Here is a 19,152-nt window from a genome sequence, read left to right as displayed (position 1 = left end):
ATGGAGGATACAATTTTTTTGGCAATTTCAAAATAATGTACTAAAACATTAAAAGTAATAAGTTCAAATCTGTAGCAAATATAAATATTGTAATCATTTCTTATAAATATGATTTCCTAATGTAATTTTCCAAGATATTAAAGATCATAATGCAAAAAAACTAAATTTATTAAAAGTAATAGGCTTTATGTTTCTTAAACTACCTACATTTGTCAAAGTACTTATGAATTTTCGAAATTATTCGTCCACTAGTTTTATTGTTGGAATGAAATATAGCAAGACTTGCATTGCCTACTAAGAAAGTTAGTAGCCAGTAGTCATCGAGTTAAGAGAGATAACAGATTCGTACCTGGCACCCCATAGATCCAACCTTTGAGTGTCCAAATATATATCATCTTGATGATGATATGCCAGGGCATGTTGTTCATATAAACAGTTGGAGGGAGGTATACCGACACCCTCATGTAACTGTATTGTAAACATCCCTGCATGCACATCAATATCAGGGGAAGAAGGAAAACTAAGTAATCCCCCCTTGAGATTGATCAGACAACAAAGCAGGGGTAGACTCAATAGCAACTGGTTGTATCTCCAAAACTTCACAAACATGTGTAACTAACTGCAGAAAAGGGGCAGAAGGTGGCTGATCAGATGAGTCCTCAGGAGAGGAAATAGAGTCTAAATTCTCCCCAGAATAATATCCTGTTCCAGAATGAAAATTCAAACCAGCATCTCCCGGAGAGATACCTCCGGGCCACATGAAGGACTTTATCTGGCTCTGAATCAGGTCACAGATAGTTTCTGCAGCATTTCCCCCCCTCCCCGATTGCTGACCACCACTAGAAAACAAAGGAGGAATAGACGAAGGCTGAGTAGCTTACATGCTTGAAACTGTTACACGGAAATTCATATCCAATTTTTTTTTGTAGGAAAATACAAATTCAACAAAATATATCTCTAGATAAAAAAAATGAAGAAATTCCCAATTATTAGAAAGTGAAAACTAAGAAAATGTAAATCACAAAATGATAGTGTGAATGCTCACGCTTTGTCAAGAAATAGTGATTTTATTGTCTACATACAGTACTTATATACAGTACCAACATAGAGGGAGTGTGAAGGCCGGCATAAAGTTGTGCAAATTAGATTTGCCAAGGGTAGTGAAGTGGGTTATATAAAGACTGGAACAAGTGAACACAACCTTAGATGGCAAAGATGAAGATCGAGAAATAGCTATTAGTGTCAGTGCAGGTATGTATGTTTTGGAACAACTAAGTAATGTGTTATGTACTGATTAATTTGTAAAATTTTATTATAACAGATTCTTGTCTTTGTTGTTTTTTATCTACTAAATACAATTAATGTTTCATATGAAACAAAGATATCAATAGATGAACTTATATTAAAACTAGTACTATCAAATTTCCTGATTCAATATATTCTAAAGCTCATATTAAAACTAGTACTATCATTCTAATGATTCAATATTTTCAATGTTTGTATTAAAACTAGTATCACTGTTGTCATGATTCAATATTTTTTATGCTCATTTTTCAACATGCTCATTACTTACTTAATTAAGGAAAAAATTGTAAGTTTCTTCTGATTATCTCTCGCTTTAGTTGAATATAAAACATAAAACAGGCACTTCATGTGATAGAAAAAGACTATTACTCACAGATAACTGACTACAATGCTCCTTGGTGATTGAAAGCTTCCAACCTTGTGTCAAAGTATAAAACATATTTTACAGTAATGATAAGGTCAAAACCAACTTTATATAAATATAAAATGCATTAGATTTTTCCCATTGCTACTGCAGCAACATCAGTTACATACAACGTTTCCTATTGTTATTGAATCAAGTATTTATCATTCTCTTCTCACTTTAGTTGCTCTTTTATGATTTCAAACAGAGATATCCAAGTCACAGGTAGGAAGTCTAGTCTTTGTCTTGGTTCTCATATACATGTTTTTGTTATTGTTTATGGAACTATATCGTAGTTTGAAAATATTTCTATAAAGACAAAGACATTTGAATCATACTACTTACCATTATGCTCATCCTTGTAGATCAATATACAACTCAAAACCGACAAGAGCAGAACAAAAGCAATCACTAAGGAAACTACAATCATCCAGATGGAAGAGGTGAAATCTTGACTTTTAAACCGGGTGAAATACTCCACGAGTTCTAAAAAATGTATCATACATTTATAACATTACAGAACCAGATGACAACTAAAGATCACCATGAAACTGTCATTCACTAACAAATATGATTTTCAAACTATTTCATGGTAAAAGAAAAAAACAAATAGCAATACCATTTATTTATCAACGTAATTAATAATATCAGAAAAATGTAATGAACTTTATTATTTTTTAAAAAATATTTATAATCGATTCAGTAACTGTGACAAAATAACGTATATGGTAGTGACTTACAAAATAGTAATAAAACAAGTAACAGCAACAAAAATAACCAAATACCACAGAGATAAAATTTTACCTCTAGCTGCATTTAACGACTACAATCAGATTTTATAAACTGCCATAATACAACTGATAACTTGAAAGTTTTTCCATTTAAATATCACAATAATAATAAAAAAAGGGATCCATATTATTAATTTTTAACTTACAAATGAATGTGAGAGTGTTCCATTTATATATAAATATTTCACACTGACACTAATATGCACAATTTTATTGCAATCACACAAATGAACAGTGTCTCCAGCCTTATTATTGATTATAGTTTTACAAGATGCTACAGAAAAAACAACTATGAATATTTTACTGAAACCTGAACAATAATAATAAATGCAGTACTGAGTATGTCACAGAGTAGTTTTAAAATTAATTCCAGCACCTTCAGTTTTTTTGGCATGAAGAATTTCTCCAAATCCTTCACTTTCCACCATTTAAAAAAATCTGGTGTTTTACAAATGTGAATCATAATTGAAAAATAATATGTGCAACTTATAGCACATTAACAGGAAACTGCCATGTTGAGGATTCATCATTTCTTGAGTTAGTTATTCTTTATTGTTTCTTGAGTTTGCTGTTGTACTTTATCTCTATGTGATTTTCTGCAACTATTTCAGTGAGTTTTCAAACAGTAGATGATTAATTACCATAGTAGATTTCTCTACTCTTGTGAGTGGTGATCTATCCTACTGATTTTTGTATTTCACTGAAACTGTGTATGTACTTTAATATTATTTTATTATTATTGTTATCTTTTTTTTTTCACAAGCCTACAGCAAAATCAGCTAAGTATTTTGTACCAAAATCTAGACAGATATACTATATTAGATGCTGCAAATATCCAACACGTATTTAAAAAGTAGATTTTGTTTCATTAAAAGTTGATTTACTTAGCTAGAAAAACAGAATATATGCAATGTTGTTATGAGGAGGTTCCTTTGTACTTGATGCTTGTTAAACGTGTATTTACACAAAATATCAGGCACAAAACTACCTGGCTCAGTAAATAAGGGTTGGATAGAAAAAAAGCCAATGCGGCAGTTAACTGTTGAAAAAATATAACATTTAACTGAATACACATGAATGTATATAGATTAAAATTTATTCTCCATAAATGGACATAAAAAAATTGGGGAAAAAAGGGGGAATAGGGGTCATCAAAAAAGTACAGAAACAAGTTGAATCAAAATGCAAAGATTATATTTTCAAGCCTATAACTAGGGACTCTAAAAAAATATACAAACTAGACTGGAAATAGTGTCTACATTATTTTCTTAAGCTACAAATCCCATTTTGACTCCACTAAAGTTGATAAGTACTGTAGACATGGAGTCAAAAGATTGGTTATAAGTAATATAGTACTGAATATCAGAGATAGCTTTGGCAATTTCTGAGAGAAAAAATGTGACATGTGGGAATGGCAAGAAGGGTCTGATTGTTTATTTCATGGCTCTGTAACCAAATAAGATTGAAGGCTAGGAAAATTATGCTTTGCCTGAGTAATGGTGATATTATAATTAGTAATTTACATTAAATTTCATACTTCTTAGAGAGGTAGTAAATGAATTACATTAGAGGGAATGCCTAGAGAGCAAATGTCACAATTCTCACACTAGAGGAAATTCTATATATTTTTTTGATACAAAACCTTGTCGAAACATTGTACATTTGCTGTTATGTTAAACTTATATTAACGTTTTTCTTCATTAACCATTCAAGCCATCTCCAACCATTATTCAAACTTGTATACTATTAACATATGGATTATTAGCTACATTTTAGACTATATTTATTGGTATAAACTGCTGTATGTGTGGAATAAAATTCAGCTTATTTTACAAGTTCTAAGCACTTAGGAACAGTGTGATCTCAACTATTAGCTTTACATGATGAAAATTTTAACTTGCTTTAAATGGTCCATCAACTTATGTTATTAAGGGCAGTTTGAAGCTGCAACTCAATAAATCTTATATTCAATGACTAACAGGAAACCTGTAATTCCTCCACACGGAGGCTGTTTATAAGTATTGAAAGAAATTGTTCAGTGATGGCATTGATCTTAATGCTTAAGTGTGTGATCCTCAAGATGTAACACTGAGGTATTCCATGTTTCTATGTGAAAGATCGAGATAATGTTTATCCCATGCAGACTTGGAATGATTTACCTGCTAAATAAAACTGGACAAATGGCCACAAAACCCATAAAATACCAAACCTCCATGCAATGTCATAAGCCTTCTCAAGCTAAAAAAATACAAAAACAAGACATTCTCTTTCTTAAGAAAAGCTTGCTTGATTCACATTTTTGAAAGTCAAATCCAGTGGTTTCTGGTGGATCTCTGCCTACAAAAACCATACTGGGTGTTGGAAAGAAGACCGATTGATTTGAGGAACTAAACAAGATCAACATTAAACATCCTCTGCAAAACATTACACAGACAGCTAGTCAAAATAAAGGGTTTATAATCAAAAAGGATCCTTCTCAGACTCTGATAAAAGGATGACAACAGTTTTATGCTATACGCTAGAAAATGCCTCCTCTTGACAGATTCAGTTAAAAAAAAGAAATAGAATATGGCTTAGTGAAGCAGTAGATAGATGATACATCTTGTAATAGACAGAATCTAGTCTGATAGATGTATTACTGGACTGATAAAGAGTTATTTTGAGTAATACTGAAGTTAATTGTCTATGATATTTTAAAATGTATTCAGGCCAAAAAAACAAATAATTTGGTTCACTCCTTTCTTTGATGGCCAAGAATTCAGGGAAACAGGTATAAATGAAATAATAATGAGAAAGGCATTCTCGAAATGTGTTGGTAATTCCTTATCAATCAGTCACTTCTTGGATGTTGAGTTGGAAGATCTAAAAGGGGAAGGGATGTATACTTCCCATTCATCTTCACAAGCTTGTTCTAGAAAACCTTTGCAAAGAAAGAGATGCTTGAAGATAATCTGGTCAAAGATTCTCTTTGATGTTGTCCAACTGCTAGATCCAGATCTAAGCCTTTTGAAAAGCTATGAGGTTGATATGAAGAAATTATTCCACATTCTTTTCTAAGCAATGCTTATTTCCTAACAGATGGGAATCCATCATGGATAAAGATATAATGTGATATGTGTCAAAGTTTTTAGGGGATGGTATATGCAGTTACAGTGAAAACATTACCTCTGTTTCCACACAGTCATTAATTGATGGTATGTTAATTAACTTTTTCATGCCTATGTAGGTGCATTTCACCTCAAGAATCTTTGGTATATAACATTAAGTATTTTCATTTGGAGAAAACTTGTTATATATTTTGCATTAAAAAAAACATTAATAAAATACTAAAATTGTATGCATCTCATGTCATCTATCTAAAAGTAACACAAGCAGTAATGATTTGGCTAAAGTGTACTGCTTGATTTTAAGGAATGTGATATAATCCGATCCAAGATTTGGTTAATTAAGTTACATCAACATTCACCAAGTTAAATTAAGTTTTTTATTGAGAAGTTCATTACTTTTATTAGAGCCTTCATTGCATACCCGAATATTTACTTAGTTAAATTTTGTTTTTTATTGCAAACTTTCAGTCCTCTTACTGGAGCATTGTTCAGTTCGTTTGCCCAAGAAAGGCTCCAATAACACAGTTCCAAATAGAAAATAAATTCAAAAATGTGATGTTGAGAATGCCATTGCATGTAACCTATTCTAATATTAATACATATATATCATAAGTCTTAAACAACAACAAGTCCACATTTCATAGTTTTTAGTGACCTAAGATTTACATAATATCCAACATAAATACTTTTTGTCCTTCATATTCTTAACACTTCTTTAGAAACAGATGGAGAACTAAATTATAGTTTGTTCAAAATCAAATGAAATTAAGTAGGTTTGGTATGAATGGCTTAAGGTTTAAAGCTTTTTCAAACAATAATTCTTGACATATACTAAATGAGTCACATTACTTTAATATCAGAGCTTACATACTAATAACAATCTATTGGTGACTCCTACTCAATTAAAACCTGTTGTCAAGTCATTATGAGAACGAAGTCTCACTCAACAGAGGCAGTTTACTTTGGTGAATGGAAATTACTACCTGAATGTAAAAAAAGGTACTTCTGTTGACTCTGCCCATGCTCTCATTCTTCTGTTATTCCAAACACTCCACTACTGAATACATGGGTAAGATAGTTAGCAGGTGAAAGCATCTTTATACCAATGCTTTCTTGTCCTTGCTGTGAGCAGGCAGCTCACATATTCTGACCTCTGTACAACAGGTACTGCTTTCTGTGTATACTCTAATTGCTGCACATGTAAGGTAAGTAAACAGTGAAACTTCAAAAACACTATTGTAGTTTTAGTACACTACACTATACATGTACAATATTAATAATGCAGATAACTTGTTCTGATTGAAAGTTAATACTAAAACCTAATATATCTATAGTACAAATTATAATAAAATGTCTCCAATAAGGTTTTACTAACGGGGAGGATCCATGGGTTTAACTGTAGCTGCCTGTACAGTAGAAGCCTCTCCAGGTCCTAGTCTATTGGTAGCCCAAATTCTAAACACATACTCTGTCCCTGGCTGTAGGTGGTAAATAAAGAACTGTCTCTGTGGCAAAAGATAATGAGAAAACTTTCTCTAGTTTTTCTTCACTGAACATTTAATAATACTTTATTTACCAGAAAAATGTAACTAAAGATTAAAAGACTGAAGTGTCAAGTAGTTTTATTCTAAAACTGCACAATTATAACAAACTCTGTTTTATACAATATGTATACAGTATGTTCAAAACTGTATCCTTCTGTAATACTTATTTCTCAAACATATGAATTATAAACAAACAAAAATTTGTCTGAAATTTAAAGCTTTTAAAAAACAAATTAGCTTTAAAGATACGAGTAAAGTAGAAAATACAATAAAAGAAACAAATTTCATTAAGAACAACTTGTTTTCTGCATAATGTTTTAACTCATTATAAAACTTGCAACAAACTGATTAATGAATGACAAAAACTAAATCAAATTTATAAACTCTTAACAGTATATATATATTTCTCAGCATAGAATAGTAGCAATCCAAAAATGTGAAACTCACAGTAGATGGACTTATGTGTACAGGAAGTGGGAGATGCCCAGACCTATTGCTAGAAGAAACCAAGGGGTAATAAAGCAGAGTAAAATGTGTGACTGGATACCCTCCATCACTAGTAAGATGCCAACGAACTGTGGCAACAACTGTTGATGGATGTACGGTCACATTGGTTAGTTTGCCTGGTGGGGCTATAAAAACAAAATGAAAAAAAATCAATCAGAATACACTCAAATACTGGCACAACCATTTTTACTTACTATGCCAAACAATCAGAGAGTACCAAACTGATGAATCAGTTATGTCTGGACTGTAGAATAAAAATTGTTCAGTTACTTCTTAATACCATTTTTTGTCAGTCCACTATATCTTTTTGTTCATTGTTAAAAAAACAAAAAAAAGATGAGTAGTTTTTAGTTTCACATAAGTCCACGAATTGACAACCCTACTAAACCTTCACACATATAATAAACATGACATATATCTACAAACTTTTACTGCATACAGTTTGATTTCCATACATAATAGTTGATTTTTCTAACTTATTAACGCTATCAAACACTGATTTTAATCAACTTCAAGTATTTATCTTGATCCATGTTATAGTTAATAGTTTGTGTACAGGAAAATATATCTCTAAGTAAAACATTTAGCACTGAAAAATGTTATGCTTTGAAATAGTAGTGTTCACACGTCTTTTAGTTTTAATTATTTACTATAGATCTACTTTCTATTGTGTTATAATATTTTTTGTTATTTGGTACAAGTTCTTTGATAACTTATTATGTATATGTACAAATGCTGGTATTTATTTTTTTTACACCTGAAAAAAATATTCATAAGACAGTATGCAAGGAACTTATTATGCTAATATTTATCCAAGAGCAGGATAACTCCAAGTTATCCAATAACAATATTGTGCTAGTTCTTGTAATGATTAAACAGGTGGCTAAAGTGCTTCAATAATTCTCTAAGAGAAGACTAACTACAACCAGAGTATATTTGTAAGACAGTCTTTTAAAACAGATTTTCTGTCATTTTAATATTAGTATTTTAAACAGTCCTGACAATCCACATAAATTAGAATTCTCATATGCTTAGTGCAGACTGTAACCCAGGAAGAGCTTAAATATAACTTAGTACTGAATTTCAATAAATGTTTACAGAATTTTCCATCTTTCAGCTAATTACTTTTACATTGCGATAACTCTTATCTTAATACTTTCTCCACAAAAACTGAGTGAAGGCTTTTGTTATCTAAGCTTTCATTAGTTCATACAACTACAATGTGTGTTATTAAAAAAGGTTATATCATTAGATTTTACAGATTTATTTTCAGTAACAAACCATAAGTTATTTATGTTAAGAATTGTATATGGGGGGTGGCAAGGTCTACCATCTCCAATTCCATGGAGGACAGCATACATACCTACACATAAATTCTAATATATTTATAATTTCCCTAACTTGAGTTTATGGTACATAATAGTCACTCATTAAAACTAGATAGTTTTTAAAATGAATGTGGTATCTTGTTTTTTTTCCTGATTTCTTTTATGTTTTGGTTTCTAATGCATCAAAACAGGCCTAAGCTGCTATTCTAACAGTAATAATGTTTGGAACATGGAAACACTTGAAACATCTTAGTATCTAATTGCCAATGGCATATGCACTTCTAGCTTGCCTATATATACACACTTATTTTGCATCTGCCATCCCTTATAGTGTGACTTAATGTAAATGTCCCACATAAAAGTGGAATTGATTCTGCCATAAACAGAACTCTCTTTCACTTCTGATATTTACCTCAAAATCAAACAATGTATATGTACTACACAGTATCTTACAACATTATTGAAATAAACTACTTTTTTTGCTAACATTTTGATTATGGTAAGTCAAATAATGTCATACTGATTGATGTTGTTGTTAAATTTAGTGCAATATGCATTAACCATCCCTAATTCAGAAGAGATAAACTAAATGGAAGACAACTATTCAACAACACCCACTACCATCTCTGGGGCTACTCTTTAGTAATGAATAGTGGGACTGACCTTCACACTATAACACCCCCATGGCTAGAAGGGTGAGCATGTTTGGTAAGGATTTCAATATCGCAACCCACAGATTACGAGTCAAGCACCTTAACCACCAGGCCATGCCAGGCCTTATTTTCATTAACTATTTAAACAAACAAGAGGACCTACTTCTGATAATCAGTATTGTACTGAGTGTTTGATGGCTATGGTAACTGTCGGCCATGCAAGTGTAGTTTCCTGCATCCACGGCACTCAATCCAGCTGACACTAGTAATGTGTGGCCTTGTTTTGGTTGCCAACTAAGGTCAGGTGTTAGCCGTTGCCCATCTTTCAGCCACGTCAATTTTGGCTGAGGATACCCACTCACCTTACAATGTAGAGTTAATCTGGAGCCTAAATCTCCTTCAGTGATTGGAGGAAGAGGCTGCAAGACTTGGATAGCATCTGTTAAGAAAATAAAATAAAGTGTAAGCATATACATTTAGTTACATAATTTGTAAAGTGGATTTCATCACTCTCATCCAATAAATGTTTTGCTTTTATACACACTTTCATTAGTTTTCTTTTTGTGTGCAGTCCAGCATTTCATATTTACTTTTCTCAAATCATGTTTCATATCAAGAATTTGCCAGAACCATAACACTTAATATATAATTTTTCAATTCTTTCAGAGTTCAATAGCTTCATGCTATTATAACCAGTCTCTATCTCTCCAAAATCTTCAGAAATTCATTAAAATCCACTTTTCTAAAGTCAGGTACCTGCTGAATAATATTAACAACTACCTTCCATTAAAATATCAAAACTACAAAGAAAGATCTCCCATTATGTGCAATTTTGATTCTCTACCTTAAGAAGGGAATTGAGTTGTTCTGAAAATGGCTACCAAGATTATTTTGGAAATGGCTGGGCTTTCATATGAGAATATGTTGATATTCTTAACTTGTTCTTTCTTGAAAAAAAAAAAGAATCAGGGATGATCTAATAGAAACATTTAAAATTATTAAAAGAATTAATAAGATTGATAGATCAAATTGTTTATATTGTTATCTGAAGACTGTAGAACAAGAAGTCATTAATTTAAGATTTGGAATGGGTCTGGTACATCTCCAGTAGAGGATGTTTGACTTCTGTGATCAATCTGTGTAACAAACCGACACCTAGTGTGTTGGAGACTGCAATGTTATACAAGTTTAGGAAAAGGGGTGAATTAATATTTGGGGAACAGGACTGGATTTAGTGATTATTTTTTTGTTTGTTGAGGGAGGACAGGAGTCAGGATGACCCTGGATGAGGAGTAGATCCCTTGATATCCTATAATTTACAAACATTGACTAAAAAAATTCATACCTGACAGGCCAAAATTCTTCTTGATGTCCCACAGTTTATAAATGCTGACTAAAAACATAAAAAAAACCTAACTAACAAAGATTAGTAATGTGAAATGTGAGAAACAAAAGATTTTATTAGGTATATCAGGCATTAAATAAGCACAAAATGTTTTATGAAGGGGGAAAAAAATGTTTCTTACATCCATTTCATCTTAAAAGATAGTGATCTACCATAGATGTTAAATGAAAGCAAATAATAAAATGCAAGGTATTCTATAGGAGGTTAACTTGATATTTTATGCAAGTTCAGCGGCTTAATTCACATTATTCAAAGTAAGGTTTAGCCAAAAGTTATTAAAAGCATTAAGATGGCAAAGAGAACAACTCTTCACCTGGCTACAAATAAATATCAAACACATGAAAAAATAACAGAAAGAGTGTATATAGTACAAATTGGTTTACAGCATTGGAAAGTTGAACAATCTTGGTTATATTGTCAATAAAAAACAACATTTAACAGGTATAAAAGTAATCCAAGAGTTGATTTAGAAAACTGGAACTTAATAAAATGCACTCAGCATAGTTTAGAAGAAGGCTGTTTTGTCTCACTAACTTGCTAAGGTTATTATTTGATAAACTCCAATATTTCTAAAAGACAGCATAGCTGTTTCTCTTGACTTTTGAAAAGTTTTGATGAATTTCTACACAAATAATTAAAAAGTTAGGTTCTCATAACATATATGAATAAGAGAGCAAAATGGACTGAAAATTGACTTATTGGTTGTAATGAAAAGTTAGCAACAAGCAAGTATCTTTCTGGTTGAATAAATATTACTTATAAGATTTTCTAGGCCCTCTTTATAACTTTTTTTTTGCTTCTACTTTATGTAAAATACTGGTAACAACAGGGTTTTAAATTATCTAAACTAGCCTGAATATGTCATGCTGTTGGAGAATTCTGATAAATAAGGAGAATATTGTTTTTATTAAGAACAAATGCAATAGGATTAATAACACAAAAAGAAGGTTTAAAATGTTTAGTACTACATAAATTGATCTTCAAACTAGGTCACTGCAACTTAAGGTGAACAATTTGTATTTTAAAGAAATATTTTTTAAAATCTATCATTAAGTATAATAAAATAATAATTATCGTGAGATAATATAGTGACTGTCAAAATAATATTGAAAAATACCAATGAATGACATAGTTAAAAAACACTGTTTGCATATACTAAAGATTATAAGGTTAAAAAAAAAGGAGGACCCACATACGTCCCAAACTTAGCCTTTAATAGAAGTATTTTATATTTCAGGATTAATTAAGCATTTAATGGTAAAAATTAATGTATAAGTATGTGTACAAACTAGAAAATCCTAAACTGATTCTTGGCCGGAACTTTCTCTCTTAGGAAAGCTAACAATGACAGATGTTGTGGTCTAAACTGTAATTCAAATAATTTGATGTGATTATTTGTTGAGTATAAAATTCAACAAGCTAGATTTTGGAGGTTTGGTGTATGGATTAACAGCTAAATGTCATATTACTAACTTTTATGTTTTTGTTTAATTGTTTAAAGAAATTGTAGTTAAGAAAATTTAATTCATTAAAGGAGAATTTAAAGCAAGTTGTTTAGTACATCGTTGAGCTATAAACAGTACTCCTCTGAATTAATATCACAAAAACAAATAATGTGACAAAAAGCCTGTCTATTCAGGTTACTCTACCATTCACTCAAACAACCAATCCAACCTAACTGAAGCCCTTTTCTTGAACATGTTTAAATTACGAGTATACACCATTACCTTTAGGCAAAATACATTGGCCAGTTCTTGCCCACTTTTAAACATAATTAATGAAAGCCTTATAACAGAGTTGTTAAACTTCAAATCAGTTGGGAGCCAGAGAGCAGCTTAGAAATCTACTCATTGGCCAAGTTTCTAACATTTTAATAATTTAAAATCATAGCTTCTATAATACTATAAAATGCTGAAATATGTTACATTTGTCCACCATATGTTAAGAGCTAAATAATAAATAATGTATTAAATTAACAATATTTTACCTCTTTTCTAAATATAAAATAATAACTTTATATCAAAAACAGAAACCCTAAAATCCTAAGTAACATCTCAGAGAAAATTATGATTAATAATACATAAACAATGAACTGTAGCAGTTATATTAAACATCTCAAATACTAATTATTTAATTTGTTTGTTTGTTTTACTTACACAAAGCCACATTGAACTATCTGCTGTGTCCACCACAGGGAATCAAACCCCACATTTTAGTGTTCCAAGATTGTAGACTTACTGCTGTCCCAACAGGGGACTGTCATTTAATTTTAATATCACAAGCTAAGATATAGAATTGGTACAACTTTCTTATAAACGTATCTAGCAGTACATCTTTTAATTTTAAAAGTTAAAAAATCCAAGTGCGTGTGTTTTCATTTTTATTAAGTCTGAAATAATTATAACCAAAATTATTATGCTATAAAATATAGTTTTTGTTTTTCTGGAATAATAGGTAAAATGTAAATTTATTTACATGTTAATTTCATATATGCCCAACACACAAGAGAAACTGGCTGTAAACTATTTTATACCTGAGGCTGAAGAGGTTTTCTCTTAAAAAACCATTTCAGGTTTTATTTATACAGATTAGTTCTTAAATGTCAATTACTAACAGTTATTCTGTCTAATGAGAATAAAATTAATTTCATTTTTCCACAAGAAAAACTTCTGAAATTTACCATTTAATTCCACTTATAAATTTTAATTGTCAAAACAACAATTAAGATAAAAATATATCATCATACATTGGACAAGATTATTCAGGCAAAGATTAAAACTAAGTAAATGTATAATTTGTTTAAACTGCATTTAATTTTCAGGCGGGTGTTCTTTACAAATCAAAATAATGATTAAGGCTTAAGCGTATTTCAGACAAGCTACCTTTAAATTTACTGCACAAAAGAAGCACAAATTCGTTTACAATTTGACTTATCAATTATAATTTGTATTCCAATTTTTACCAGGTCTTAGGAAATGCTGCTGATGAAAAGTGTCACTTTTCGAAGACATAACTGTTGTGTGCCTAATATCAGATTTAATGGCAACAACATAATTATGCCTAAAACTAAAAGAACTGCTAATAGTAAAGCATATAGCAAACTTGAAGAAGAGGAAAATACGCTTCTCAAACACTTTACAACCGACTGTTGGCATTGCCTTATTCACACGACAACTCTTTTCGACGAAATGACAACTTTTACAAATACATAACTAAAACTTAACGTATCCAATATATCAACACTTCTTAGTTAGTGTTAAAGTACATTCATTTTAAATAGATTGTCCCTATTATTCCAAAAAGCACATATGATACATTGTTTAGAATAGCACCCTCGAACACAATGAAAATGTTTAGAAAGGGGGCGTTATTGTATTAAAGTTCTTAGTTAATATTAAAATAAATGCGCAAATAAGAATACAGTTAAATGCCTGTACATGTTTTAATAATCGTTCGAAGTATAGTTCATTAATAATTTCTGTATCTAGTAAAAAAGATCTGCAATGATGTTTTATTTTCTTTGTCAGCTATACACACAATTTCAATCATTTACTTTCGCTAAAAAAAATTACATCCCAGAACAATGTTGTTTGTACAGAAAAATGTTTCTTCAGTAACCGCAAAGCTTTTTTATGTTTTATTGTCCTTGTTGAGAAACCAACTAATCCATTATATTGCTTTTTTATTTGTTGCATATCTGTCTTACAGTAGATTCTAAGGCAAGATGTCTCCCCGAAACGCCTCCAACGGTAATAATAATATCAACTGATTAAAACATTGGAGACAAACACTTAACTATTAATTTTTCTTTTATTGCATAATATGAAACTAGTGTCTTTTTAAAAAACTTCTGTTTCTACTTATCTAATAAAGGGTTTAAGTAAGCACTAATCAGAATTTTAAACACCTCTTATCTGTTATTGGTTGCTACTGTAAAGAATTTTTTCAACACACCAACAAGCCGGTTTCGATACAGAAACCGTTCCAAAACTCTCGTTACCTTGGTACAAGATATTATGCTACAACAGTTTCGGCGTATCCCACATATCTTTTGTTTGTTTGTTGTAAAGCACAAAGCTACACAATGGTCCGTCTGTGCTCCTCCCACCGCGGGTATCGAAACCCGATTTATAGCACCGCCATAGAGCTAAAACATAATGATGAGTTAAATGTCTGCACGATATTGCATGTGAAAGTCACACACGCATAAAATCAAAAACTTTGTGAAGCCAAGTCTGAGTTATTACATTTTAGTTCAAACGAAATTTCGGTAAGGCTTCAATGAACAAAGGCAGTTACCTGAAACGTCGTTTGAAATATAACATAGTTATCAAGCCATTGGTTTCACTCCTTTTCGTTTTTTTTATGCATGCCAAAAGCATGAAAATTCTTATTAAAAAAAAAGATAAAATAATAAACAAATACAAAACTTTTTCTTTATGGACATAATTGACTTGTGATATTTGAATGTTATTATTTCATTAGAAAACCCCAAATATAACTTAAAATTGACATCATATTATTTTTCTTTACAGTAAGTTGACAAAAAAATGTTATGAAGGCAAGTTTAGTAAAAAAAGTTAGATCTGTTATTGCTAGCAAATTGTTATACCAAAATGTTTTTCCATGCCAACAATGTAAACAATATATACATATATTAAAACAGAACGGTAATACTAGTTTAATATAATCACTACAGAGGTTGAATATGTTATATTAAAACTATTTTGGAACCTCACCACGTCGTTAAGGGCCTGGCATGGTCAGGTGGTTAGGGCGCTCGGCTCACAACCTGCGGATTCGAATCCTCGTCCCATCAAACACGCTCGCCCTTTCAGACGTAGGAGCGATATAATGTGACGGTCAATCCCACTATTAATTGGTAAAAAAGTAGCCCAAGAGTTGGCTGTCGGTGGTGATGACTAGTTGCCCTCCCTCTAGTTTTTCACTGCTAAATTAGGGACGGCTAGCGCAGATAGCCCTCGTGTAGTTTTGCGCGAAATTCAAAACAACCAATCAAACCACGTCGTTAAAATACATGTCGCCACATCCAGTCATACTCTGTCTGATGACCGTGCATCTTGACAATATCTCTGCATTGTTGTTTCCATTGCAAATGGATTCATCGTAAGGTTGTCATATCGAAAACACACCATTAGTTCTTGCAGGGGAGCCTAGAATGCGCGAAATTCAACAAACAAACTTCTTACAAGCTCTCCATAATTCCTCTAGTGTACGAGAACGATGGTTTCTCAGCAACTGTTTCAACAGTTCGAGTTCGAGAAATGCTAACTGCTGCATCTGATGACTTGGCTAGTATGTCTTTTTATGAAATAGCATATATAAACGTTTCATTCTTCAGCTACTTGAGGTATTAGACAGTTGAATTGACATTTTGTGAAAGAAACTTTTGTATACGTGACTTATGTCACAATTCCAGACGTAATTTTTTCTTTATTATGCAGCATACTGTCATATGGAGAACGTGGACTGCTTTTGCCACTGTCCTTTGTGTTCGTGGATTATAACCTGTTACAAGACGCCACACTTTGCTCAACACGGCTGGGGCAAGAAATGTTTTACGTCTCTTTCTATTGGGTCCTAGTTTCCCAAGTTTGATCCATAATCCTTTATTCTCTAATACCATTAAGTACATGGGATATTCTCGTCATGGAAATTCTAAATCCCAGATATGAGCGCAGCTTTGTGATTTGAATACGGGAATATTTTGCGTCGGAACCCTTTTCAGTTACATACCATTCCCAAAAGAAATCAATTCTAGGGGCATCACAATACCTATGCTACTTTAAACAATGTAAAATCTAGTTCTGATATATTCCATTCCACCTGTATTTCATATCGGCTGCGTTTCTCAATTTGTATATTTAAAGTCGTTATAATATAATGTAACCAACCATCTGTGTACGCATAAATGGCTTGTGAATATCAAAATTACTATGAATAGGATAGTTAAACAAGGCACACTACGAAATAGCCATCTCAAGATTGTTGGTATAATTATGTTACTTTTTTTTATTGTGTCACTAGGGTATTTGTAATGACTGAAAAATATATGAATGTCACCATTCTATAACTAGAAAATTATATTTATTCAAGTATATTCATGAAGCACTTTTCCAAATGTCCATGCAGTTTCTGCCTGTAGTTATGACATTTTCGTTCAAAAGACATATCAAAAGCATAAAACTAGTGCTTGTCATTTTATGAAATTAGCATGGCTTAGTGCTTTGGACTCACAGTCGAATGCTTGTGACTTCAAGGCTGGCCCGCGTCATACTGTTGTGTCCTTGAGCAAGGTAGTTTTCCTTCATTTGTTCCAGTCTACCAAGCTGTATGACTGGGTACCAGCTGTTAGCTGAAGGTTAATTTGCAATGGATTGGCATCCAATACAGGGGGGAATGGGTCATCATTCGTATCCACTTGAAATAATAATTTGAAAGCACTGATTCTATGTGCTTCAAAGCCACGGCAAGGATTTAATTAAGTCATTTAAAAAAGTTATAGGCTACACACTGCAACCTTTGTTCTTAACTCTCAAGCTAACATGTAATTGTTTCTATGTGAACTTCTTGGAAGGTATGACCTATTCAAACAAGCAATACAGAGACATGAACAATAGGTTTGGCTTAAGATTGCGCGCAGAGCATTGATTGATGTATGCAACCTATGCGAGACCTGACTTTCTGTGTTTCACCAGGGTATTTCCACAGTTCTGTCGCTTGAGACGTTTTTATGGTTTTCGGCATATAAGGAATTTCGAACTTCAAGTGATGATTTTAGAACAAATACTATAGTAACTAGCCTATGATTCTTTTGGTTGGTTAGTTCTTAAGGTATTGAACTACAATTTTCTCGAACGTTGAGGGAATAATACAAAACACGTGTGAGACGAGGCTAGATCGTGATGAGATTGTTAACCGATTAGCAAGTTTATTACAGTAGTTGACCAACTCCTGAGTTAGCAAGTTTGCTGGTCGTTTTGGTAGTTATATAAATTTTATGAATATTGAAGTTGTGTTCCAACAAACTACTACTGCTATGAAAAAGTACTGTACATACATAAGAAGTTAGCAAGTATTTCTTTGTTTGTTATAGATTTCGTGCAAAGCTACACGAGGGCTATCTGCGCTAGTCGTCCCTAATTTACCAGTGTAAGACTAGAGGGAAGGCAGCTAGTCATCACCACCCACCGCCAACTTTTGGGCTACTCTTTTACCGACGAAAAGTGGGATTGACCGTCACATTATAATGCCCCCACTGCTGAAAGGGTGAGCATGTTTGATGTGACATAGATTCGAATGTTGGCAAGTAAATGATAAGTGTTGATTCTGAAGTTAATTAGTTCATGAAACACCTTTATCATCAATAATTGGACTGATTTGTGCATTATATTTTTACCGAATAATCCACCCCAAAATTCAAACTAATACGACACTAATGTCAGAAGTTGGATTAATTTGGCACAGATAGTGAACAACTCTCGTGGTACAAAACTCAACTGAAAGATGCTAAGGCAAAAAATAATGAGTATTAAGCTGATTATTCAGAGCAATAGGAAATGTGTCTAATGATCCTCATGTCAGAAATTAGATAAATACAGCCCAAAGACAAAGATATACAGAAAACAGTGGGATTCATTATACCTACGAGAAGGCTTGGTATATTGCAAATGGAAAGATACAACTATGTCCACAGTAACTATAATCAAAAGCATCTATCATCTCCACAACCTTCCAGCATGTTGGATATACAAGATTGTTTAGTGTAAGAGTTATTATTTATTTCATTTAGTGATTTGACATTTGATGATTATTTAGTTCTCATAACAATAGTGTTAAAGTTCATTTTAAAAGCGATAATTATGACAGGTTTAGTTATGTAGCTCTGTACGAGTCGTGCATTGTGTATGCAGTTTAATTTTTGTACTAGGCTTTTGTTATATTATTGGCGTCACGTTACTAGAATTTTCGGTATTTTTCTCGTTGCCTTAAGTGTGTATTGTTACATCATAGCGTCTCGTAGTTTGTAGAAACTTCGAGGCCTCAGTTGGAAAAAAATATTAAGTATATATATATATATATATATAT

The 19,152-nt window shown here is 32.0% G+C and overlaps 1 protein-coding gene across 1 annotated transcript in view; it reads right to left on the bottom strand.

Moving 5' to 3' along the window:
- The window catches only part of LOC106462466 (nephrin-like), a 28,018-nt gene extending 13,650 nt beyond the window's left edge, over positions 1-14,368 (bottom strand). Inside the window, exons 1-5 of the mRNA XM_013922392.2 lie at positions 14,006-14,368; positions 9,802-10,077; positions 7,598-7,782; positions 6,982-7,111; positions 2,054-2,194 (exon numbers count right to left, since the gene is read on the bottom strand). Coding sequence (XP_013777846.1) covers positions 2,054-2,194; positions 6,982-7,111; positions 7,598-7,782; positions 9,802-10,077; positions 14,006-14,198 — 925 coding nt within the window. The 5' untranslated portion in view covers positions 14,199-14,368. The remainder of the gene's footprint in view (positions 1-2,053; positions 2,195-6,981; positions 7,112-7,597; positions 7,783-9,801; positions 10,078-14,005) is intronic.
- Positions 14,369-19,152: the final 4,784 nt, after the last annotated feature.

This window comes from Limulus polyphemus, unplaced genomic scaffold (genome assembly GCF_000517525.1).
Source record: "Limulus polyphemus unplaced genomic scaffold, Limulus_polyphemus-2.1.2 Scaffold1174, whole genome shotgun sequence".
Classification (NCBI taxonomy): domain Eukaryota; kingdom Metazoa; phylum Arthropoda; class Merostomata; order Xiphosura; family Limulidae; genus Limulus; species Limulus polyphemus.
This window is presented reverse-complemented; position numbering and strand designations above follow the sequence as displayed.